This window comes from Dendrobates tinctorius, unplaced genomic scaffold (assembly GCF_039654945.1).
Source record: "Dendrobates tinctorius isolate UK_male_01 unplaced genomic scaffold, ASM3965494v1 ptg000075l, whole genome shotgun sequence".
NCBI lineage: Eukaryota > Metazoa > Chordata > Amphibia > Anura > Dendrobatidae > Dendrobates > Dendrobates tinctorius.
In genome coordinates, this window is record NW_027361743.1 from 22,924,138 (window position 1) to 22,950,345 (window position 26,208).

The 26,208-nt window shown below is 40.9% G+C and overlaps 1 protein-coding gene across 1 annotated transcript; it reads left to right on the top strand.

Annotated features, from left to right (window-relative positions):
- Positions 1–1,680: 1,680 nt before the first annotated feature.
- On the top strand, positions 1,681–23,214 carry LOC141096613 (thread biopolymer filament subunit alpha-like). Its single transcript, XM_073583347.1, has 10 exons — positions 1,681–2,337; positions 3,693–3,904; positions 5,171–5,231; positions 6,127–6,222; positions 6,462–6,638; positions 7,965–8,090; positions 9,428–9,541; positions 9,937–10,043; positions 19,196–19,521; positions 22,571–23,214. Exons 1-10 carry the CDS (start codon positions 1,732–1,734, stop codon positions 22,591–22,593), a joined length of 1,848 nt encoding a protein of 615 aa, XP_073439448.1. The 5' UTR covers positions 1,681–1,731; the 3' UTR covers positions 22,594–23,214.
- The last annotated feature ends 2,994 nt before the right edge of the window (positions 23,215–26,208 follow it).

The following is a 26,208-nucleotide window of genomic DNA, read 5'->3' on the forward strand; positions in this document are numbered from 1 at the left end:
GGCGCTGTACAATTAGTTTGGTGACGTTTTGGATCACCTGGCTTAGAAGGAACAGAGCCTAGGTCTCCAACTTTCCTTTTCACCAGCTATACAGTCTCAAAGTAAAATTACTCACACTACTAACACTGACTCTGCACTTCTAATGCTACATCGACAGGTCACTTAAAAGGAATCTGTCATCTGAAAATGGACTATTGTATAAATCAGGTTTTTTGTGGTACAGGTATTTTTGAAATAAACATTTGGAAATTAGTTTTTTTTCATATCATGATCTTTACTAAAAAAAAAATAAAGCCAAATTAATGATCTTGCTATCTTTACACTGGCCACCGGGGCTTTTTAAGACTCCCACTTCCCAATTCAGGAAGTGTTTTCAGCAGGCAGGATTAAATTAACATGTTACTGTACATCTCTATACACAGCTGATAACACAGGATCCACCCATCACAACAGGCGATGTCACAGCTGACCCTTCTCCCTTCACAATGGCCTTTGTACATGTTCATTAAAATGCTTCAATCCAACCATTGGGGCCAATTACATCTGTTGGTTCCTGAAACAAAAGGAAGTCAGAGTCTAAAAAAAAAAAAAAAAATACCAGTGGTCACTAGTGAAAATTGCAAGATTATTTATATTATTTTAATGAAATGTAATAAAGTAAAAAAAAATTGCCCCCAAAAATTAAGAAATATATTTAACAAAAAAACCTGATTTAACAAATAGGCCATTTTCTGATGATAACTTTCCTTTACTAGATCCAGTGATGCAGCTGACAGGAGCAGGTGAGTCGTGGCCTATGGCTCCGAAATGAAGCTGCACTGAGGGGACTCAAGCTAAACTTTTGCACCGGGTCCCATGAGCCTTTAGCTATGCCCTTGGGAGCTGCATATTCTCCCCATATTTTCATGGGTTTTCCTCATGAACTCCGGCCTCCTCCCACACTCCAAAAACACATGATGAGTTAATTAACTTTCTATGAAATTGACTCTAGTATGTCTGAGAATGAAAACTACAAATGGATGTAGATATTAAAGGGTAGGCTGATGATAGATAGATAGATAGATAGATAGATAGATAGATAGATAGATAGATAGATAGATAGGTGTATAGATCGATAGATAGATTTTCGGTAGGATTAAGGACCCTACTGCAGGTTGAGTTTAGGTTCAGAGCATCTTTAAAGTGAATTGATTGGTAGGATAATCTGAGTTTATGTCCTGCACTGAAAACCTGGAGATGTGACCATGGCTGTACAATATTAACATCTAATGTCAATAAAAGTAGCTACGTGGCAAGATCCTCATTGACTTGAGCTCAGGCTCCTCTCTCACGCCTGCATACAGTATATTTAGTCCATGTAATGACTGAGGAACATCCCACCAAAAAATGATGATCATCAGAATATAAAAATGACAAGTTCCAACAACTTCCAGCCTGGGAGCAAAGTGAAGGCAACGCCAGCCTTTGGCAATGAGCTTAAATTTAAACACTGTACGCTGACATTTTCTTAATTCTTTCAGCAGCTTGCTAACCCTTGTCTTGAACTTCATCATTACCTGCCCTTAGGCTGAGTTTGATTGCAGAATTTTGATGAGTCTTGTTAAAAGGGGCCTCACCCAATAGGAAGCAGAGTTTGTGCGTCTCCTTTGGACACCAGGCAGGGGTATATAATTGCACAGAGGTCCAGATACAGCTCTGTTCTGGAAGTTTCAGCCTTGGATACATCTCAACATGACTGTGGAAAAGCAAGTGAAAGTCAGCAGCTCTGCTGTGCGCTATGGCGCATCTTATGGAGGCAACAGGCTCTTCTCTGCAGCCAGGAGCAGCGCTAGGGTTGGTGGAGGCTTTGGTGGTGGCTTTGGTGGTGGCTTTGGTGGTGGCTTTGGAGGAGTTGGACTTTCCAGAGCAGTTGGGCTAGGAGCAGCAGCTGGTGGTGGAGGTTTTGGATCAAGAGGTGGTTTTGGTCTGGCTGGTGGTGCTGGTCTGAGAGCCGGGTTTGGTGGAGGCTTCGGTGGCGGTGCAGGAGCAGGAGCAGGATTTGGGTTAGGTGGTGGCATTGGTGGTGCTGGAGGTAGATTTGGTGGAGCCATCGGTGTGCTAAGAGGTCGCCTAGGTGGTAGAGGTTTCAAAATAGGCAGCTATGGTGGAAGCCCATCCTTCCTGTTTGCTGCTGGCAAACCAGGAGGACTTGGTGGATTGGGCGGTGGACCAGGTGCTCCTGATATCCCATCTATTGACCCATCCCTACCCTCTGTGGACACTGTTCAAGTCACCCGCCTGAGGGAGAAGGAGGAGCTCCAGGGTCTCAACAATAAGTTTGCAAGCTTCATTGACAAGGTATTTCTAAGGATTAACTCTTTATATTTATATTTTATTGTATCTTCCTCTTAACATAGTAACATTTTTGTTTATTGAGCACATGACAAATAACGGGGGCTACTTACCCTGTTCCCTTCAATCACTTTGGTTCATTTTAAACTTAATTACAATCCTTGTCTCACATCATCTCTCATAACTCTAAGTATCTGTACTCATTAACATATATATATATGAGGGTGGCTCAGTGGTTAGTCTTGCAGCGCTGGGGTCCTGGGTTCAAATCCCACCAAGAACGACATCTGAAAGGAGTTTGTATATTCTCTCCGTGTTTGCTGGGTTCTCTCCGGTTTCCTCCCACATTCCAAAGACATACTGGTAGGGAATTTAGATTGTGAGCCCCATCAGGGACAGTGTCGACAATGTCTGTAAAGCGCTGTGGAATTAATGACGCTATATAAATGAGTAAAATAAATATGTATATATATATAATTTTTGAGTTTTTACTACAGAGGCCCCATATAGAGAGAATACAGCTATCTGATAACATTCTGACTGCCTACAGTCACCACTAGGGGGAGTGCAGGCGTTGACTGCATACTGTATTATCAGTATTTGGCACTCATGTTATCTCCCTATAGTGGTGACTACAGGTAGTAATAATTGTGTCATGTAACCTTCATGCCTCGATCAGGATTTTGTCGCTCTATATGAGAAAAATGAAACTATACGTAGCAGTATGCAATGAATGTTACTGCTCATGAACATTCGATACCTTCACTCCAGCGACGCTCTGACTATTGCCGCCATCACTAATTGTCACAAAGACTGTCATGAGTGTGGATGTTGGATCCTCGATTCTCAGAAAGTCCCGTAACTTTTATAAAGGACCCTCCTTGTACATGAAGGGAGGATTAATGACCACAGAATAAAATATCAGGAGACGAGCTTAATTTTTTTTTACTGATGGTCTACTGTACTAGCGAATGAACTTACCGGTATGTCTTCGAAGTGCTGTTTTGGACCACCACCATAGGCTGCCAATAAATGGCCCTTTTTTATGAGCCCTTTGGTGAGTACAGATAGCTATCATGTGCACTAAACAAAAAGAATCTATAAAGTTTCCAGGATACTATTTAATTAAGATTGGTTACAATATAGTAAAAAGGTTCGGCATTCTTCCTGACCCCACTCGACCATGGGCTGTATCCATGTATATTGCATTTATTTCAATGTGTCTGAGCTGTAATGCCAGATATGACAATAGTTAGTTTTAGGCAACTTTGTCAAAGACGCAGAACCGAGTGTGTCCACTTATATTAATATATGAACCACATGAATGCCGAGCTGTAATGAGGCATGTTTTATGCTTTCAGGTCCGCAGTCTAGAACAACAGAACACCATCCTGAAAGCCCAGATCAATCTGTACAACAGAAGTGACCCCAGCGGCCCAGCCAACGCTGGAGTGGTCGCAACTACTGCTGTTGCCGGCTACAAAGCCCAGATTGACGTCCTATCCCAAACTAAGACAGCACTTTTGGCCGAAATTGATCACTACAAGCAAGTGATTGAAGAAATCCAAGCCAAGTGAGTGAGCGCCAGAAATGCCGATCATTAAAATAGCAGGGCGCTAGTGGGCTAGTGGGCTCATTATGGCTGCTGAATTTAGAGGGCTTCTCCATAAACACAATTTTTTGAGAATTCACATCACATGTTGCAGAGTGTTACACAGTGAGATATCATTTTTACAGCGAGTTTGGCTGCAATTCCTATTTGAATAAACGAATTGTGTAGTTTAGAAAATATATCTTCAGAAGTCATTAAAACGTAAGACTTAGTAACACTTAAAGGGAATCTTTCAGCAGGTTTTTGCTATGTAATCTGAAGACAGCAGGAGATAGAGGCTAAAGCACAGAAGTCAGGGATGTGTCACTTGTCAAACTCAGTGCTGTTGTTTACTAACTGTGAAGGATTTATCACTAAGAGATTAACATTACCAGACTACATCAGTCCGGCCACGCCCACTCCTGTGATAAATAGCTCACTGTCTATGGACATTGTATGTACAGAGCCTGGTGTGGGTGGGATTAGCTGTGGTGTGGGCGTGGTTAGCTGTGGTCTGGGAGGGAGCAGCTTTCTCAACTCTGCTGCATTGCTAAATCTAAAAGCTCTGATTGTTTCAGAACATCTGCACCCAGTAATCTAAGTGATACATCATGGGATTCAGCTTCTCTTTCCATAGATCAGGCTGCTCTCAGATGAGGTAGCAAAAACCTGCTAACAGATTCCCTTTAAGCATTCAGGACCCACACCTGATAGCCAATAAGTAAATGAAATCACCACTGCAGAGTAGAGAACAACTACAATGATTACCGAAAAAGAGAAATGGAAAAGCTGCATTTACCTGATCCTTTGTGGCTAAAAGTCCTTTAATTGCTTCAAATGGACATGTCCATAAAGTGCAGTTGTGCAGGTACAAAGGGAGTTTCCGACAGGGGAGACAAAACACATACAAGGACTATGGCCGTTTCGCGTCTGGCTGACGCTTCTACGGGTCCATTCAATCTTCTTCGACAACTACAATGATTATCTCTCAACCAGAAGGATATAATATGTCCGTGCATTACACCAATCGCCTATTAATGTAGATGAGCACTGCTTCATTTATCCTGTAGGGGAGCTGTAGGGAAATAGAACACTCACTGTCAGCTTCCTCCAGGAAGTTATCTAAAGAGATGGTCAAAAATGAACAAAAATCACAGTGACTGAAAATGGTTTCATGGTTTCACAATATTTTTTTCAGTTCTGTTTCCACATTCTCAGACTAAACCGATTTATCATTGGTGTTTGCAGATATGATGAGGACAGCTCAAACACAAAGTCTTTGGAGGTGGAATGGACTACACTTAAAGAGGTAAGATAGCGCTGACATGCTTCTCTACCTGTGTATCTATCTATATCTTTATCTATCTATCTATTTATCTATCTATCATCTATCTAATATCTATCTATCTCTCTATCTATCTATCATCTATCGCTCTATCTAATATCTATCTATCTAATTACTGTATCTATCTATCCAAATCTATCTATCTATCTATCCCATATCTATCTATCTATCTATCTATCTATCTATCTATCTATCTATCTATCCCATATCTATCTATCCAAATCTATCTATCTATCTATCTATCCCATATCTATCCCATATCTATCTATCTATCTTCCTATCATTATCTATCATCTATCTTTTATGTATAATCTTTATCTCTTATCTATGTATCACAGTCTTATATTTTTCTCACTTGTAAACTAGGGATGGGCGAATCCTAAATTACTCGGAATCGCTAGACTCTAACGAGTCCGAGTGCAGGACTCGCTACTCGTTGCGAGTCTAGCGAGTCCAATGTTAATTAATGGGGAAGCGAGTTTGCAGCGATTCCTCTGCTGCTGGACCCGGATTGACTGTCAAAAATGATCCTACAGTGATAGCGAGTTAGCAAAACTCTGAATGCTCTCGGATTTAAACTCTGAAAGCAAAACTCGGATTTAAACTCTGAAAGCAAAACTCGGATTTAAACTCTGAAAGCAGAAAGCATTGATCTGAGAATCTGAGTAGAATACAAAACGGACCAAAACTAGGATTGCCATTGATTTACTTTGGACTCTTTACTGTGCGAGTAATCGCTTGGAAACTCGCAGAGTACCGAGTCCTGCGAGTCCCCTACTACTCGCAGAGTAACGAGTCCTAACGAGTAGATTCGCCCATCCCTATTGTAAACTAAAGTCTTTTTTTCTCTTCCCTACAGGATGTTGATCATTTGTACCTGACAATCTTCGACTTGCAGACCAAACTAACTGGAGTGGAAGATCAGATCGCTCTGTCCAAGCAGATCTATGATGCTGTAAGTAACAGATACATGAAGAACATTAGTCTCAAAGCAAATTCACATATTACATAATAACATTAGTAAAATATTCTTGATCTACTTCTACAAATCCCCAAACTATTAAGAATCAGGGAGGCGAGATTAATTTTTCCATACATATCCCCAACCTCTCAGATTATAATCTATGCATCCTTAACGCTCTTCCTATGTTGGTGTGATTGATGATCTACTATTCTCCTTTTTCCGATTCACAGAAAGTCAGAGAAGTCCAGTCCATTGTCACCAGCGGCACCAAGGCAGCAATTTCCATTTCATTTGACAACTATGCCCAAGCTGTGGACCTGACATCAGCCATTTCTGACATGAAATCACAATATGAATTACTTGTCGCAAAGACCAAACACGAGGCATTCGCAGCTGCCGAGAACAAGGTACGTGTCTTAGAGTTTACAAGCTGTGCTCAGAAGCCGGATTGATTCAGTCCTCTTGTGCTCCTCCATTGCTGAAGAGTCAAAGCTGCCTATGCTTGCAACAGGGAAATGCGCACAGTTCAGACCAGTGGTGCAACCATGCCCATGGCCCAAACTGTCGATCTTCAAGATCACGCTGCTCCCTAACTTGCATGAAGCCCAAAGGTAAATTGGTGCATGCCTGAACACAGGAGATGAGCAGGCCCACTTTAAGTGTTTGGGGATGCTCCAATTCCAATTCAACACCAATTGGACATGTTGAATTTCATCTGCCTGATCCCTTATGAGGGGAGATAAGCTGCAGTTAGAGATATTGGGAATTGGCTTTCTCCCCTATTGTGCTCTTGGAAATATGTGTGTTGGACCAAGCCAAACTTGGAGGTGGGACAGGAGGAATAGCTATTGGCTGAACAAGCATTGGGCTGACAGCTCTACTTCTGGGAGGAAACAATCATATTGTCCGCCTTTGGATAGGAACAATTAGTATGTTGCCCCCTGATGGTGTTTTTTTTACACCTTTACATTGTAGGACAAAAAGGGCCTTGTGCTTGTTCCCCCATTCTTTCATTATTTAAGGTGATGTGCCAGCAGAACTGTCCCTTTGGTTAAGCTTTCTCATGAGGCTGAGGGAAGCAAACTGGTGCATCCCTGAACATAGCAGATGAACAGACCCCTTTAAGTGACCTCCTTGTCTCAATCTGCTGCCCTAATGCTATCGCTCAATACCGTACTATGACAGCAGCAAAGTGGCTTGTCGTTGCCCTATCCTCCTAGAGACACCACTGACCCTGGACCCATAGCTTGGCACTGTGCAACTTGATGCTGGATGTACACATGGAGACCTTGATCCTAATCTGATGGCCATCATGAACATTTATTAGAAGGACATTTGGCTGCCTGCCCTTGCATATTACTTACTGGGATATTTTGATGGAGCAGCCATGTTCCCCATAATTAGGTTTCTCAATCTAATAACTGGGTACGGACTATAATACAGAAACAACAAATATAATTGGACAGTAAATATTGCCTGGGGGAGCTGTGGAGGTGCTGAGATGTCAGTTACACCCTGGTACCTAGGGGGACACCAGTGATATAAATGGCACCGGGTTAATGGGTTTTCTCTCTATTTACATATTTGGCATTGGGAAGCTTTAAGCTAGATCTCTGGGTATCTAGAAGTCACCTTCATAATAAATCCTACATACAAGAGAATTGCAGGGCTAGCATACAATTATACGGTTATATTATTCTTCACTATATAATAATGATTTCCATATGTTACAGTTATTTTTGGCATCTGGATCCACGCAGCCAACTGTACAAGCACTGACATCATTCAAGGAAGAATACAGATCTATCAAACTCCAAGTCGACGCTATAATTCGTGAGATCGAAAGGGTTAAGTCTCTGGTAGGTATCAAGTAATCAAACCTGTTATACTTTGAATGTCTGCACGTTCTACTTTATATATAATGTACAGATAGGGTTTGTTTGCTTTCTACAATGGTTTTCCGTTAGTAGTTCTTCTTAAAAATGAGCCGATCCCAGTTTGTACCAATGATGGGAATCTTGGCGATCACCTGTAATCTGTGGGGCAACCTGGCAGTAAGTGTTTGATTCCCCTACAGTGCTCCCAGAGGAGAAAAGATGTATCTGCACATCGAAAACAATGATCTCTCCATATACTGCATGGGTTTTCAAAACCAGATATATGTCCTTCAAAATAATATTCAGGACTCAAAGCACCTGCAGTCACAAAAACATTTATCATCTATACACGGCATAGATCACAAATGTATGATTAATAGGGGTCCAACTGCAGAGACCCCCACCACCACCATCTTTGGTCCCAAATTCCTCAGTGTGAATGGAGCAGTAGTGAGCATGTGTGACCACTACTCCTATAGACAGTGCATATAGAAGTGGTCGCACATGCTCACTAACACTTCATTCACACGGTGAACTTTGGCACCCCTGTATTTTTTATGAATGGAGGGTCGCATTCTTCAAACCTCCAATCATAATACATTTATTATCTGTCCTGTGCTAGATGATATATCTAGCTTATAGAACAGCCCCCGATCATTGAATGATAAATTCATAGAGCAAGGATTCCTTGTTGACTTGATTTGCGGTGCCAGAACAGCTTCCATTTTCAAGACACTCCACCCTTCCATATTAACTTCTGGTGAGATGACTTCCAAAGTGAAAAAAAATAGGAAAAGCTGTATCAGCTCATCACTAATGCGAGAAATGACAAGTGTGAATGATACAAGCGATGCACAGAAACTCCAGGCCGGTGCCCTCGAGTAACATTTAATAGAGAAGAGACAAAATCCTCCACCGCAAAAATAATTTAAAAAATGATCTTTAATATACAAATATAAAATGAAATAAAAAAAATCCAGTGGACAAGTATATGATGTGAGTCTCACCCGTTTCGGACTACTGCGAGTCCTTACACATATCATATGTGTAAGACTCATATTATATACTTTTCTACTGAATTTTTTAATTCCATTTTATGAAGACATTTGTATATTGTCTTTTTATTTATTTTTGCAGTGCTGGGTTTCGTATCTTCTCTTCCAAAGTTAGAAAGATGTTCATATCTGAATAAACAAAATATATTTCTTGGATAAAAGAAAGAAAATCATTAGCCATTGTATGTTTCCATTAAGTTTATGTCTACTGTAAATGTAGTATGTACCTTATATAACATAACTGACTCCTACCTTGGTTTACAGAACCTTCAGCTGGAATCTTCCATTGCAGAAGCTGAGTCCAGCTCATCCAGCGAGGTTGACACCTACCAAGAGCAGGCTACAGCTCTCAAATCTCAACTAGATGACATTAGAAAGGTAAGGCTTGCAAGAGCCGTGGTAGGAACATCTTGAGAACTCAACTTGCAAGGGAAAGTGATCCAAAGAAATACACTGGAGCGTATTACTTCTAGCATTACAACCGAGCGTTAAGCTGATGAATCCATGTTTTAACTTTAGGACTATCTGATAGGGATAGTATCAGTGCCCTAGCGTAAGACACAACTTCATACCGAGTACATTGAATCTTACTATAATTTTTTTTAAACCTCTTGATCGACTCGTACTAAACGTCAAAAAGAGATGAAAATATTCCAAAAAGGTTTTTCCTGTTTATTTGCAACCGTTGCAAAAAATAATTTACATTTATTCATGTTGTATCATCACGGAAGTATAAAGACACATTCTAATTGTGCTCGTTTTTACCGTAACAGCAAATTGCTCACTATGGTCAAGAATACCAGGATCTGCTGGCCGTGAAGATGGGACTGGATGTAGAGATTACAGCCTACAAGAAACTGATGGACAGTGAAGAATTGAGGTATGAAACAATAATTCATATGATATATATATTTATTAATTATAGATCATAACTCTCCCGGAAAAAAAGGTGAGACCTTCCAAACTCTAAGAAGAGTTGGCAAATATTTTGTGTGCAGCCTAAACATCCCAATAACAGCACTCCCAAAAGTTTTCCTGTGCCCGACATTGGAGTGTTCAAACATTAGACACAGAGCAGACATTCTATTAGATGTCCAACAGGTAGGAACAGGGTCAGATGGGTGTTGCCTCTCAAAAAGGGCAGGACTCATGCGAAAAATTCTATCTGTGTGTATCAGGCAGCTTTTCTTCTCTAGGAGGACACTTTCGAAAAACTGGCAAGTGTTGAGTCTGTTGGCAAAAATGTACATATGGTAAATTGTTTTGCCAAAAGACTCAATTTTTATGGATCAGACCTGCTAATAAATTGGTGGAACATACCGTACATTAAATAGTCCTAAAGGGAGCTTTCTGCCCAATTTTGAGCTAGTTTCTTGGAAAATAGGGAAAAACTTCAAATATTCCATTATCTTTTTGGAATTTATGATTAGATATGTGTATGATTTTGGACGATATGGCATTGCTACTCTGTCACACTAGTTATCAGTAGTGATGAGCGAACGTGCTCCGAGAAGGTGATATCCACCATGTTCGGGGGCTAACTGAGTGTCTTCGGCATGCTCGAATAATATGTTCGAGTCCCTGCAGCTGCATGTCTTGTGGCTATTCGACAGCCGTAACACATGCATGGCTTACCTGTTTGTTAGCCAATCTCTGCATGTGTTGCAGCTCTCAAAGAGCTGCGAGACATGCTGCCGCAGGGACTCAGACATATTATTCGAGCATGTCGAAGATACTCGGTTAGCACTCGAGCATGGTGGATAACACCTTATCTTAGCACTGTCGCTTATCACTAGTTATCAGCTGTTTACCATGGGATTTATCAGAGCCGGTTAGTTGGTAAAAGTGCGGTGCATTAGATAGCGCTCTATAGCCTGCAGCATGGAATAGGTTTCCGTCCTTGCTGTGTTCATTCAGGATCTACTGCCTTCCCTGACCTGCATTTGTCTTACCGTGAACAGCTGTTCCCTTGATCCCAGCTGATTGATAGCAGGTTTTGCTGAGTAATGGAGTGTAGAAGGCTGTAAATTAGAGAGCTTGGCTCAAACAGCCCAGGAACATACAGTGAGAGTGGGATGAATTAATCAGACCCTAAGCAGATCAGGTAAGGTGACTATTCGGTAAATTTAGGACACCAAGAACTGGATATGAGACAATGTTTTACTTCACTGAGAAATTGGCATTGAAATATCAGCCTGGTGTTTAGAATGATCACTGCGTATATTACATTGGGATATGCTACATTCACAGGCAGAGGTGTATAGGGTCCCTGGAATGAAAGGCGACCTGTCACCATTTTGTTCCCGCTACTCGCCTGAGTCATTGTATGTTGTTTTTTGTTTTTTTTTCAATTTGCCATACAACTGCAGACATGTGAACTTTTTTATTTAGTCTCATTTTTATAGTCGTTGCAAAGGGGACGGTGCTCAACAGGTAATTATTCATAGGAACCTAAATACATGTCCCCAACAACCATCTGGCAAACGGCAGAAGAATCTGCACTAAATAAAAGGGCCCATAACTATGGATGTGTATGGCAGATTTAGAAAAAAAAACAGAACACTCAGGGAAGCAACGGGAGTAGAATTAGGCCAGGGTCATACTTGCGCGTGCAATGCGAGAAACTTGCGCGAGTCTCTCGCCTCAATACCTGGCACTGCCGCCGGCGGTTTGGACCGGAGTGTTCAGCTGCATAGAAAGACATGTAACCGCACACTCCAGTCCCAAGTGCCAGCGGCATTGCCGGGTATTGAGGCGAGAGACTCATGTGACTTTCTCGCATTGCACTCGCAAGTGTGACCCTGGCCTAAGATAAAAAATTGACCACTATTAACTTGATGACAGGTCCTATTTAAAGGAACCTGGTTTGATACACAGCTCCTAAATTTAAAGGTCTCACTGCACTCCTAGCATGAAATATTCAGAAAACTCTTTCCCAGGTGTTTCAATGTCATTTATACACTAAAAATGTCCACTGCTTTTTCATTGATGACCAGTCGGAAGGGCTCACTTGCGGAGCTGGCCGCCTTCTGATAGTGGCCACGGCAGAGTATGGCACATCCGCCTCCTATTGAATTGAATAGGAGGCAGATGTGTAGTACCAAGCCTCGGCTACTACTAAGAGACAGCCAGCAGCCGGCGGCAGCCTCTGACACTGATAACAATTGATTGGCGAGGCTGCCAAGTGTCAGACCCCAGCTGATAAGACATTGATGAACTATCCTAAGGATAGGTCATCAATCAAAAGACAGCAGACAACCTCTTTAAATGAAAATCATTATGACCTTGTGTCCCCAGATTGGTGCCTGTCACAATCGTCACCACTTTGACATCCTGCAGTAGGACTAATAACATGGAGAAAAAGGCTATCGTTCGATCTTCTAATTTGCCCACCCTGAGTTTTTCCCAAATTTCTTTAAGACATCTGACAAAGTCACAGTACAAAATCTGCATTTTATGGTGTTATACTGGCAAAAAAACAGAAGGTGCTGTAGATCACATCGCAACCACTTCGTCGCCATATATAGGCACATATCTCATAAATGTCTTCTGATGGAATATCGAAAAGCCGTGTTTTTCTATTAAGTTGGTCAGCTTATATCTCGAGTATAAGTTGAGCCAAAGGAAAAATGAGATAGAATACATTGGTAGAAATGGACAATTTACATTTTTCACAAAAGCTTTAAACTTTAATAAGCAATAGGGCTGGGCCAGATCATTGAGTTGTAGGACTTTTTGGATTATGGACAACCTTTTGCCCAAATTTTCAGTGAGACTTCGATGGGTAGAAACCAGGATCGTTTCTAGATGCTTTATCCTGGCTAGAATAAAATCTAGGTCCTAATTAGTCACGACGTCATACATTGACCGGTGACTAATGTAGATATGAACGTTTACGATAATTTTCAGGAAGTCACATTTCTACCTTTTTATATAACCTCAGTAATTGTAGTGGATTTGGAAGTGACCAAAAAATCCGCTGTCGAAAAAAAGAAAAGTAATATTGAAAAAAGCCTGAATGGAGCATTTATTCACAATCCTTAAACTGTCGGGAAGAATTCTGGTCTAATCCATTTTAAATTATTTAGCAGAGCAATTTAGAGTCGAGAGGGACATGTCAGCCAAAAATAAGCAGAAATTTAGAGAATGTGAAAAATATACTGGAGTGAGAGGAAGAAAAAAAAAGGAGCTGGGTAATCAAAATGTGACTGATTACATTATGGCCTCCATAGTCTGTCATAATATGACAGGTATATTGCCCAGGAGGTCAGGCCGCACTCGGGCTGGGGGGGGGGGATGTTTTATACCGCAACGACAGTAGGGTCTTAGCTGTCTTTCTCTCTTTTTGCCCTTTCTGCTGTAAAACCAGAATGTAGAACTGTAGTTATTCCTTAATAGGCAGCCGGAGAGAAGAACACGCTCTTATCAGATGTAGCTGGGAGAACAGAAAATAAAAACCGAAGACTAAAGTGACCGGATAGACCGGATAGATAGCAAAATGACTAATAGCTAGAATAATTTACTGGGGTTGTAATACTGCATTTTCTATCAGTACAAACAAATAGAGGCAATGTATGTACTGTGGCGTGCCCACCTTAATGACACTCGCTTGCAACAGTCTATGTGCAGATGTTATCCGAGTCCCAGAAAAAAAATATTTTCTTTGGAATTATTGTAACTTTTCCTTGCTTGTAATCAATTTTTTGTGCATGAACTCCCCAGTGATGGGCAAGTGTTAGTATACAGAAGTCAATCCGAACAGAAAGAGCAGCGGCAAAATGCAAAATGAGGAGTCAGATTAGCGTTCTGGGCCTGGGAAGTAACAGACGACCACGTATTCCCTCATTCCCAGAGGCTTAAAGAGGTTCTCCGGTCATATGATATGGATGTCTTAACCTCAAGAGAAGATGAGCTGTTCTGCGGTACTGAACAACGGCTGCTACACATTGATTGCAGCTTCGTTCAGTGTTTACATCCGGCTGCCGCTACAGCTAAAAAACAGTGATCGGTGGAGGTAATACAGATCCACCGATCTGATATTGACAAATTTTTACTAAGGAAAGGTCTTCAATATCATATATCAGGAGAACATATTTAATTGTAGGATTCCCTATAGGATTGACATCTGCACTAGACACACCTGGGCAAATGCTAGAGTCCACTGTTTGTCAGTGGTAAAGGGGGCTTAACAATCTAGGTAAACAATTGGAGAGTTGACAGGCTGAGCTTGGATAGGATGAGGGCCCTTTGTGACTTAAGGGCCCACATACATTCAGACCCATTCCTGTGTATCTATATATTTTTTCTATATATGCTATAAAAGCAGGCCAGGCAGCTTCAACAAGGTCCTGGCTAATGGTATCATCCTTACTGCCAGGTAGAATATGCTGTGGAGATGTCCCCACCCTAGAGGAACAGGATTGTTAGCAAATCAGGAACTGAACTCTTAGCAAATCAAAAAGGCCCAAGAGATAAGGGATGTAGTGATATACACATATCCATTTTCTCTTTGTCTGTATAACCTGGGTTGCGTTGCCCATTTTGATCTTTGATATGGAGTCCCCTATTTTCTATGCATACCACTGCACATTAAACAGACGACTCTACAATAGGGAAAAAGACCACACGCCCAAAAACCATTCCTGTGACCCAATAAGTCCATGTTCGTGTCTAGCTTAGGTCACCGCAGATGAATATAGATGAATATGAACATGAATATGTGTGGTATCTTCTTTGCTACTGGGCAGGATAATCTGCAGAGAAGTCCCGCCCCAGAGGAACCACACTGTTAGTAAATCAGAGGGTAAGGAATGGCTCACGGGTTATAGAGATGGGAAAAGTAACAGCTACCTGGCCATTCTCTTCTCTCCTGGGTGATGGGATATTGGGACCACTCTTTTGTATATATACCACTGGATAAGACACAGACTCCTTTACAAAAGGGAAAAATAACTATTTATTAGAGATTTATCAATCCGAGCAAATCGTCCCTACGCAAAAACATGACTATGTTCCTCTCTGCTGATGTTCACTCTTGATATTCTGACGTTTCCCTCTGAACATTGGAGAGAGGCTTCTGCATCAAACAAGACCCTCGCTTTAATGTGTTTCTTCATTGCGTACTTGTTAATGGGTTGCTAAAAATAGTCGTGCCGTATTTCCAGTAAAATATTACTAGTGAAATAGAGCAGAGCACAGAAGAGCGGCGTAATGCATTATGTTCTGTATGCGGCGCTGACTGCTATCTTCCTGGCATTACAGCAGAACAGAGGAATAAATACCTTGTTAGAAGGAATGAAATAATATAAAAGAACAGAGCTGGGATTGCATAACAGAAAGACGCCGGGGAAGATACTAGGTGCAGAATTACCGCTCCTTGATATAACACATGAGCAGCAGATACTTGCATGGTGCCGGGTTCTCAGGGTGACATTTTGTATAGAGCTTTCTATAGATTGCTTGTTGTAATCAATAAATCACTGGTAATATACTGCGCGGTGACCTACATAGAGGTTACTTACCTCATGTTTTGCTGCTGGCGTGTAAGTGATAGTCTGACCTATATTTGCATTTCTATCATTAACCCTTCTGTGCTGTTCTGTTAGAGGAGCTGCTTCAGCTCTCCCCGTCCTTTGCTGTGACATCGGCGATCTACAGGGTCAATATTTTTGATTCTTTGGACCACATTTAATAAGACCGAACTCGGTTAACTCCTGTCTAAAGTAAAAATTGGTTTAATACAAAATGTATTGAAAGGCGCACTTTGCGCAAATTTTGTTGAATTTCGAGAAAAGTCACAAATTTATGTGCAAGCATCATTGGCCACTTAGGAAAAAAAAAACATAAAAAAAATTAGGTTCCGGAATATGTCTACAATTCTTGTTCTACATGTTGATTGTGCCAATCGACACTTGTGATCAGAAAGGAAAATCTTGCATTCAGGGTAAACTGGATCTTGCATTATTGATGATCCTATTCCTCTTCCCTTTAACATTTCCCATCACTTGATTGAACTGATGGACATCTTTTTTCAAGCGCACTACTATATGTAATTATGACTTCTTAAAGTACATTTCTTGCCTAAAACTGATTAATGAAGGTCGGCCATTGACTTTTTAGTATGCCATTGATCAATGACTGTCTTGCCTACTTCTGTGTTATGCCTATATGCAGTTTGGCATAGTGATGGGTCGTTCATAAATGCATCGAGACAAAGAGCCGGCTCCTTGCTGTGAACGATGGGAGCCGGCAACCCAGTAAGACTCACAGAATTCTCTGAATGGCTCTTACTTGGCGTAAAATTCTGGTGTTCAGCGGACGTAACTCCACCAACATGACTCAAACTCTGCCAATTCGTCAATTTTATGGCTGGCTGCAAGTAGGTGGAGATCCAGCCATAGGGTTTTTTGGCTACATTCATGTCATTTTAAATATGTGTTCACATATTGTGAACACAACTTTAATAGGGATCCATTTAGGATCCAAAAGAGCCACCTCTTTTTGGTGAGCGGAGCCAAGAGAGCCAGATCACCAAAAAGAGCCAATCACTAGTTTGACAGACAGGAGAGCAGGAGCAGAGAGACAACGAGCCGCCCCACTTCCTGTAAATCAACAAATACCGGTCCCTACTTCCTGCAATCTGTTTCAATGTCTCTGCTACTACTCTCTATCACTTTTGAGTGATTTATCAGTGTCATTTATTTTTTTAAATAAAGTAATTTGCAGATTGCCTATTTATCACATTATCTATGAAATGACATCAGGCTAGCTGGAAAAGCAATGACCATTTAAGTGCTTATATTCTTCCTATAGAAAGGGACAGCCAGGTACACCATTCGTTCCAGACGAGAAATCTTTCATCTAACTTTGAAAGAGGGAAAGAAATATTTCAGAAGAGGTTTAGAGTTCTTGAGATGCCATGAAATGATTAGCAGAGGTCTAAGCAACAGGAATTAACATTCTTATTGCCTGCACCTTAAAGAGCATTTTACATCTGAAAAAAAAAGCCAGACTTGATTAACTTTGATCCAAACGTACTTTAGTTTCTGCCATTATTAATGTCACGGCATGTGGAAATCGTTATTACAAGCTTCTGGCCTAAGATTTTACTACAGGTTTTTTTTGCACAAGTAACTCTATTTACATGCAATTGTTAACATTTGTGAAAAGTTCATATGGTTTATTACTTAAAATTGTTCTCTAAAATGTTGTGCCGTTTTTTTACTTCTGTACATATTTCTAGGGCTCAGCTTGTGGTATACTGTCTATATATTGAACTCAATAATACAGCAGTATGCAATAAGTTTAGGTTATCCACCATTGGGGACAATTTTCTTTTTTTATTTAATTGCATGTATTTGGGGGCGGAAAAAATCTTTTTTTTTGCAATTGTTTTTTTTTTTAATTTTCCACTGTTTGCCTTCTACGGCCTCTGTCTTTCACTGTCTATTGATGGCTGCAGAATCAGTTGAAAATCCGTCATTGAGGTTGTCCTGCCTGTCTGACACGGAGTTTGTAACTCTTTTTCTGAGCTCCTCTCAGCTAATTGATGACCATAGACCACTTCAAAATGTAATGTTCATGGAAGCAAAAAGCATGTGAAAGCCAAATAGTGCAACATTTTTAACTAAACCGATTGCAAAAATGATTTTTAGCCTAAAACACATACATTTAAGTGGGAAAAAACATGTTCCCTCAACTGGACAACTCCTGTTCCCAATAACACAAGAAAATTTGCCTTAACTGATTATTCATGGGTATGGTGGAGCCTGGAGAAATAGCCATACAAGCATCAGTTATCTTACTTAAGTTTGTGGCACTTTCTGAAACTGACACGGACTAGTTGGCCTGGCCAACAGTTGTCCAAGTTGTAGACCCCTTGACCAGCACAAATTTCACTCCTACCTCAAAATCCCAGTCAGTTACTAAGTTCTGTTGACCCAATACCTGAAGGCCTGTTTTTGTCAACACTGACAACCCTGAAGATTTGCACATGGACTGACCTACATCTCTTATCATTTCATATTCGGATCAGTTCCATTTCATTTAGTCCCTTGTCCCAGGTACGTAGTTTACATTTATGGAACAGTGACAATTTGTGTTGCTTTTTAGGTATTTTTAAAAGCTACAAGAATCTTTGTTTTCTGAATCAAGTGTCTAATTACTTGGATTTCTGGGGTTGTGATAAATGAGTTTGTAGATAACATCACTTGCTTCAGAGACTAAAAGGAACACAATCATTTGCTTAAAGAAAAACTCTAGATACAAGAGAAAATGACCATCATCTCTTCCTTCCTTCTTCTCCTAAGTAAAAATAAAATATATGATATTCACCTTTATAGCTGGCCATGCACTTTAGACAGATGGTCATTCATTTAACGATCATGCTATCTCTCCTGATTCACCCATACATATGTACACCCATCTCACCCGGCCTTGCTTAGGTCTACGGTGAAAAAATAGATTGGCCATTGAAATTCCACATGACAGATCCTTCTCTCTCCTGTCATCATTGGTCAAGGGAGAGTCAATAGGCTACCATACACATTGGGTGGTCAGCCAATCCCTGCAAAATTAGTAGGCTTGGATGACTTTTATCTAATGTGTATGGGACCTTTACTTTTCTCCAGATCTATGGAGCAGGAGCCTGGGAATTAAAATGATAAGCTGACAATACACAAGAGAACAACAGCAACTGATTTGGGCAAGATCATCAAGAAGGATCGGGCAGTTGGATTTAAATATGTTCAATCCTTTTTTGTTCATAGGGGAGCTAAGTCACCATCAGATGTGTTAGGTGTCAGAAACATGTATATTTGACTGACTCAACTCACTCAACCATTTTTGCATACGGGGCAAATGAGAGAAATAGTGAATTTGTAAAGCCAGCCCTAGTGACCATTCTATAGGTTGCCACAAGGATCACCCACCTCCTTGTAGCTCCCATGTTTGGATTCATTATCAAACTTTATCAGTTGAGATTGGAAATGGGCACATAAAATGTATTTAATCCTCTGTCTCTCTGTCTTACAGACTCAGCTCTGGAAGTGGCATCACCGTCCAAATGTCCAAATCTACTGTATCTTCTGCTGTGGGAGGTGGTGGAGGAGCTGGCGGTGGAGCCGGATTTGGAGGTGGCCTTGGAGGAGGACTAGGAGGTGGTCTCGGAGGAGGCCTTGGACTTGGTGGTGGCCTTGGTGGTGGTCTAGGCGGTGGCCTTGGAGGTGGCCTTGGAGGTGGCTTAGGGCTTGGCCTTGGCTCCGGACTTGGCGGTGGTGCAAGCCTGGGCAGTGGAGGCTTTGGATTTGGATCTAGCTTTGGAGGTGGACTACAGTATGGAAGCCTAAATTCCAGCTCAAGTAAGTGCCCTCATAGACCAAGAAATAATTTCAAAATGTTCTTATTTTTTTAATTAATATATAATAGACGGCAATGTGTTTGTGATATCTGGCCAATCCAACGTCAACATGGATCTACTCATTTACCAATATGTTTTCAACCAACGGGCCTGCAAAACCCATGTGGAAAGCCGCCATCTTGAACAAGCAAATTTCATATTTTTTTAATTGCCCTCACCCCTTTGCAGTTTTGTACTTTATCAAAGCCAGGTAAAAATAGAAGTACTGGTAGTTGATGCAATTTTCTTCAATTACAACAGAGGTTACATCAAAAAACATCTTTCTTTCACACTTTCCCCTGGTATATAAAGCCCTTAATTGCATATTATGGAAGTGCAACAATTTGCTCATTTTATTGGTTAATTATCATTATTAATGCGCTAAAAGGGATTCCCAGAACAGATACTGATAGCCTGTCAGTAGGATTCATGAGATATGCCCGATCTGTGGGGATTTGATCACCGAGATCCACTCCAGTCACTAGAATGTAATGACTGTATTTTGGGATGGCCTTTTTCGCGGTCTCTGTGGCTTATCATGGGTTGATCATGTGGATCTGGCAGTAGATGATGTGGCATAGTGCATCCACAGCCACTTTGGGGGTCTTAGTAATCGGACGCTCACAGATCATCCTTCTTTGTGTTAGGTCATACCCTTCACTACTAACCGCTATGTAGGAGAATGCCACCACTGCTTATCTCACATATAATAGCAATTTAACTAAGCTGAATAACGCTAACCCGCACATTAACAGTGAAGATATAATGTAACTACAATATGATTTCCGTTTTGCCAGTTCTGAATTAACATTTTACACTTTTGTACTGTTTGTTTTAGCAAAATGAAGCAAAATGTAATTTCTTGTATAGAAGGTCTTACTCTTTACATACGGTAATCTGTAATGTGGAGTAAGTTGAAGCAGTATATGAGATACGGGAAGGCAGCGCAATTCTACTTTACATGTTTTACAGATTGTAATACTTATTGTAGATAATTATATAGAATAGCCACATATATTACGGACGGCACGCATGTTTGCGTGGGTTTCCTCCGGGTTCTCCGGTTTCCTCCCACATTCCAAAGACGTACTGATAGGGAAGTTAGTTTGTGAGCCCCAATGGGGACAGTGCTAATAATGCCTGTAAAGTGCCATGGAATTAATGGCGCTATATAAATGAGTAAAATAAATAATTTACATAAATAAATATCTCCTCTAATATACCCTCTGAAAGTCTATATCCCAATTCTGAAAGTTCAGTATTGGAGCTTACGAATTGATTCTTATATTTTTTCTACATATGCATATAAATACAATAAATTTAAATTATATAGAGAAAAAAACAATTTAATTTTCCCATTCTTGATTTACTGCACTTTTCTCTACTTTCCCCCACACACGCCCATCCCCAAGCCCAGTACTTTCCTGTCCTATGCTCATATATTCAGCCATTGGTTAACCGTATTCAATGCTAGTCGCAAATTTTTTTCACATTTTTTTACAGTCTTTTATTGATTTTTTTTAATTGTTTTTTTATAGCTGTATATGTACTGTGTATTTTTTATATATATATATATATATATATATATATATATATATATATATGTATACACATACATATCTGTTTCCCAAATTCTAGGTGATAATGTGCTGTTGATCACTGGAGGTCTAAGCTTTTGGATCACCACTGATTCTGCAGTATTCATACCCAATTTTCTTCAGTAGTCTCTTAGAATAAATGAAGCAGTGAGGCTCCATGTTAACGGAACAGTTTAGCGCCCTGTTCTTGAGATCAGAAGACGTTGGACTCCAGTGATCGGCAATTTATCACTTATTTATGGTTAGGTGATATCCTGCTAAGTTGAGAAATTGGTAGGACCATGAATATAGGATTATCAAAAGACTGACCGTCACTTCCAAACAGAAAACTAGTGTGTACAGGAGCATGCTAAGAGTAGCCATCTCCATACACTGAACATAAGATTGGCAGGGATCCCCATTAATCTGCTTTTTAAAGAAGCCTCAAGGCTTGTGTAATCACTGAAGCCTCCAGAAATGTTTACCTAGTAGAGTCAGTGAATCATTAAGGGGAACCTGTCACCAGAAAAAACACCACTAACCTTCAGTTATGAGGTTAATCTGCAGGTTAATGGCGTTACTAACCTGACCGGAGCCAAACCCTGCAGGGAGAAAATAAACTTTTTTTCCCCCTGGCAGCGTTCCGGTTTCAGTCACGGGGGTGGTGCCGGCGCTGGCTCAGTCACCATTCTGAGTATACAGAGCAGCGGCTGTAACCACATCCTCGGCCATGACTGACACTGGCTCTGCATTGGGTCCGGCCGTCAGTCAGGGCCGGGACGCAGTAACAGCCGCCTCTCTGTATACTGAGCCGCCACTGTGACTGATACCGGATCACCACTGGGGAGAATAAAGTTCCAGCAATTATGCCAAGAGTTAGTCCCTCAGTGATCTAATATTGAAGGCTTATGACAATAGGCCATCAATACTAGAAACTCAAAAAGCCCTTTAAAGGGAATCTGTCACACTGTGAATGCAGTTCTATCTGTAGGCCGCAAGTTATAGAGCAGGGATGGCTGAGCGGATTGATATATAGTTTTGTAGGGAAAGATTTAGGGCAACCTGTGTTTAATTCATTTCAATTCCTGTTCTCTCTATGCTTAAGAGTCCAGTGGGAGGGCCTACTGAGTCATACACTAAATATGTCCGCCCACTGGACTCTTAAGCATAGAAAGAGTAGGAATTTAAATGAATATTTTGCAAGATTTACTGAAACTTCTCCTAAAAAACGATATATCAATCAGCTCGTCTCCTCCTGCTCTATAACATGAAGATGGCAGATAAGACATCATATTTGATGACAAAGGTTCCCTTTAATCATTATTTACATAAAACTGGAAATCTTCTTTAACGGTAGAGATGATGTCAGTAATAGTGATATGGCCAGGTATGTATTATATCAGCGACTAATTAATTTTCTGCTTTATATTCCAGTATCTACTTCCACCAGTTATTGAAGATCAGGAACCTGTAATTGAAGAGCAGCATCTGTCGAATTTCTGAAGAATCCCATCGAACAACCTTGCTGTGATAATAGAAGCCCGGACGGATTTTTCTCCATGCAAAAAAAATAGTCATATCTGCACTTACCGAGCTTCCAGAGAAGACGACATCGCTTTATCTCTACCGTTTTCTAACATGGGACCGTTTTGTTTGTTTGTTTTGAACATATTGTATTATTTTTCTTCTGTGTGAGCTTGCGGTGATTTTAGGCTTTTTATTTTTTTTTATTTTTTTTTCTTCCATATCTTTCTGGTTCTTTTTTTTTTTTCACCAAATGATAAATTATACATGTAACCCCCACGCTTGCCACGTAAATGTCTAATTACTGAGCTGTAGGAAGTTTAGCCTAATCTGGGAATTATCACTGAGCTGTGGACTGCTGAACAAACAAGGACATATCTCCTCCACCCTGTATGTAAGGCTGAAAGCGTCATGACGGAGGCTGACGAGCCGCCAACACTTAGACATTTACCTTCCAGGTACAGGCACCATGTTTTGTTGAACATAAAGGAGCGTGTTTGAGTCTCCCGTCGAGTCCTTGTATCCAGAGAACACTTAGCAGATCCTTGAGCAAAATAAGGGCTTTATGATGTCAAAAAATGTAAAGAAATCAAAATAAAAGCATTTCTTAAACATTTATGTGTGGGAGGAGTCCATGTTTTATGAATTTCTCTACTAAATCTTAAGTGATAATATCAAATGCTTTCTTAAAGTATACCTGTCATTGCTGGGTAAGTGTTCTGAATAACATGCGTGTACATGAGGGATAACACTATTACATTACATTTCTATCATGCATTTTCACAAGGTTTCCTCGTTAGGCTCCATCTTTCATTTTAAGTTTTCTCTGAGCTAGTGGGTGTAGACTGGCTGATATGTTGTCTCACATACACCGCATAAATGCACAGAGAGGAGGGATCTCTGTTCTCATGTGTCTACGTAGAAGATGTTTAGAAGCAGAAGCAGCAGCATGGAGGAAATTATGCGGCAGTATTGAGCAGGGTAGCTGTGAATCCAGCATTAGAGTGAACACTTACTAAAAACCAGTAGCACTGTGTTTTTTTCCCACTTTGCTCCTCCCTCCTGGGCCATCCTTCTCACTTTGTAGAATTTAGTAGGCAGCAGTAACCTGATCCCTTAGTTAGCTGGCAGTCAATTGTATTTTGAGCAGGATGGATTTAAAGTAATTGCTTTTTAGAGTTAATAATGAGTTTAGGGGCAGGGAAGAGGAGAAGAAGTGGAGGAAAGTTGAGAAAGAAGCAGAGTTCTTTAATAAGATACATTACAAAGTTTATTTTTTTTTCGCTCATATTACTGATTTATGAAAAGTTTGGTTTAATGGCAGTGAGGATTTAGGGCTCATGGTGATATTGAAGAACAATGCCGTACAGAACTATAACAATATGTTTTAAGTAAGACTTATCCTGTAAAGGTGTAACATAGGTGAACCAAGGAGGAGGCAACAAAGAAGCTGAGACCCTAGCTAAGAGACACAGAAGTGCTTCTGCTTTCTGACAATCATTTTTTGCAACCACTGGGGAGGGCTCATTGTCTAGATATTTTCACCGATCCTACTTTCAGTAGTAGCTGTATATATCCCTATTCACTGAGCTCCTAGTAGTAGCTGCAAATAGCCAAAGTTTTCAGATTTATGAACAGAACAAACCCTTCTGATGGAAGAGATATACTACACAAGTCTGTGGTGAAACATCACATTTAAGAGATTGGGGGCAATTTTAAATTTTGCTATAAAGCCATATGACTTCTGTATTTTTCCTGGTCCATTGTCCACAATTTAAATTAAAATTGTATATTGATTCACTTGTCCAGTGGTGGCGTTACAAGGAAGGCGGCTCCACATTACCATGGCTGGACACTGTGACACCACGGGAGTGACTACATAAACCTAAGACACTGATGACCCTGCACTGATGATTCTGCAATCCTGAGTCATTGGAAATAGTATTTGCAGCATCTCCCATTCACTTGTGACTAGAGTTGAGCGATACCGTCCGATACTTCAAAGTATCGTATCGGATGGTATCGGCCGATCTTTAAAAAAAGTATCGATATCGCCGATTCCGATACCGGAAGTCCCATTCAAGTCTATGGGACTTCCGGTATCGGAATAAGAAAAACCCTTTCCTGCCCTTGTACAGCCTCTCTGGGGTCTGTACGGGCCTTTCGGGGGGCTGTGCCGGCCTGCCAGGGGGTCTGTGCAGGCTCCGGTGGTCTGTGCCGGCCTGCCGGTGGTCTGTGCAGGCTCCGGGGGCTGTGTCGGCCTGCCGGGGGGCTGTGCCGGCCTGCCGGGGGGCTGTGCAGGCTCCGGGGGGCTGTGCCGGCCTGCCGGGGGGCTGTGCCGGCCTGCCGGTGGGCTGTGCAGGCATCGTCCGATGGGACTACAAGTCCCATCGGGCGATGCCTGCTACCATGACAGTGATTGACACATTAGCCAATGATGGGACAGTAGTAGTCCCATCATCCGGCTAATGTGTTAAATGTAAAAAAAAAAAAAAAAATTACATGCTACATACATACTACATGCATGCTACATACATACTACATGCTACATACATACTACATATATACTACATGCATGCTACATACATACTACATGCTACATACATACTACATATATACTACATGCATGCTACATACTACATGCTACATACATACTACATATATACTACATGCATGCTACATACATACTACATGCTACATACATACTACATACATACTACATATATACTACATGCATGCTACATACATACTACATATATACTACATGCATGCTACATACATACTGCATGCTACATGCATGCTACATACATACTACATACATACTACATGCTACATACATACCACATATATACTACATACATACAATACATTCATACAATACATACATAGACATACAGTACATATAACATAGAGTAACATACTTACCAATACTTGTCACATTGTTCCCCGAAGCCATTGTCGTCTACGGAATAAATATTAACATAACAAACCACAAAAATACTCACCCACGATCCGAAGCAGTCCACGAGTGTGTCCCACGACGATCTTGGGTAGAGAACTGCAGCATCAGCTGTTGCTGCCGTTCTCTACGGGCTGCAGGAATCCAATGACGGAAGGTAGGTATCCTTCCGCACTGTATTCCTCCGCCACTTAAAAAAAAAAAAGTCCCTAGTCTCACTTTATGCCATTGCTGTGTGGGAAATTCCCACGCAGCAATGGCATAAAGTGAGACTAGGGACTTTTTTTTTTTTAAGTGGCGGAGGAATACAGTGCGGAAGGATACCTACCTTCCGTCATTGGATTCCTGCAGCCCGTAGAGAACGGCAGCATCATCTGATGCTGCAGTTCTCTACCCAAGATCGTCGTGGGACACACTCGTGGACTGCTTCGGATCGTGGGTGAGTATTTTTGTGGTTTGTTATGTTAATATTTATTCCGTAGACGACAATGGCTTCGGGGAACAATGTGACAAGTATTGGTAAGTATGTTACTCTATGTTATATGTACTGTATGTCTATGTATGTACTGTATGAATGTATTGTATGTAT

What these genes read in the sequence shown, in the direction of transcription:
- LOC141096613 (XM_073583347.1), top strand. Translation starts at nt 1,732, where the DNA reads ATGACTGTGGAAAAGCAAGTGAAAGTCAGCAGCTCTGCTGTGCGCTAT. An exon ending in AATGGACTACACTTAAAGAG is followed by an intron (nt 5,232 to 6,126) that starts GTAAGATAGCGC and finishes TCTTCCCTACAG; the next exon opens with GATGTTGATCATTTGTACCT. An exon ending in CCAAGCAGATCTATGATGCT is followed by an intron (nt 6,223 to 6,461) that starts GTAAGTAACAGA and finishes TCCGATTCACAG; the next exon opens with AAAGTCAGAGAAGTCCAGTC.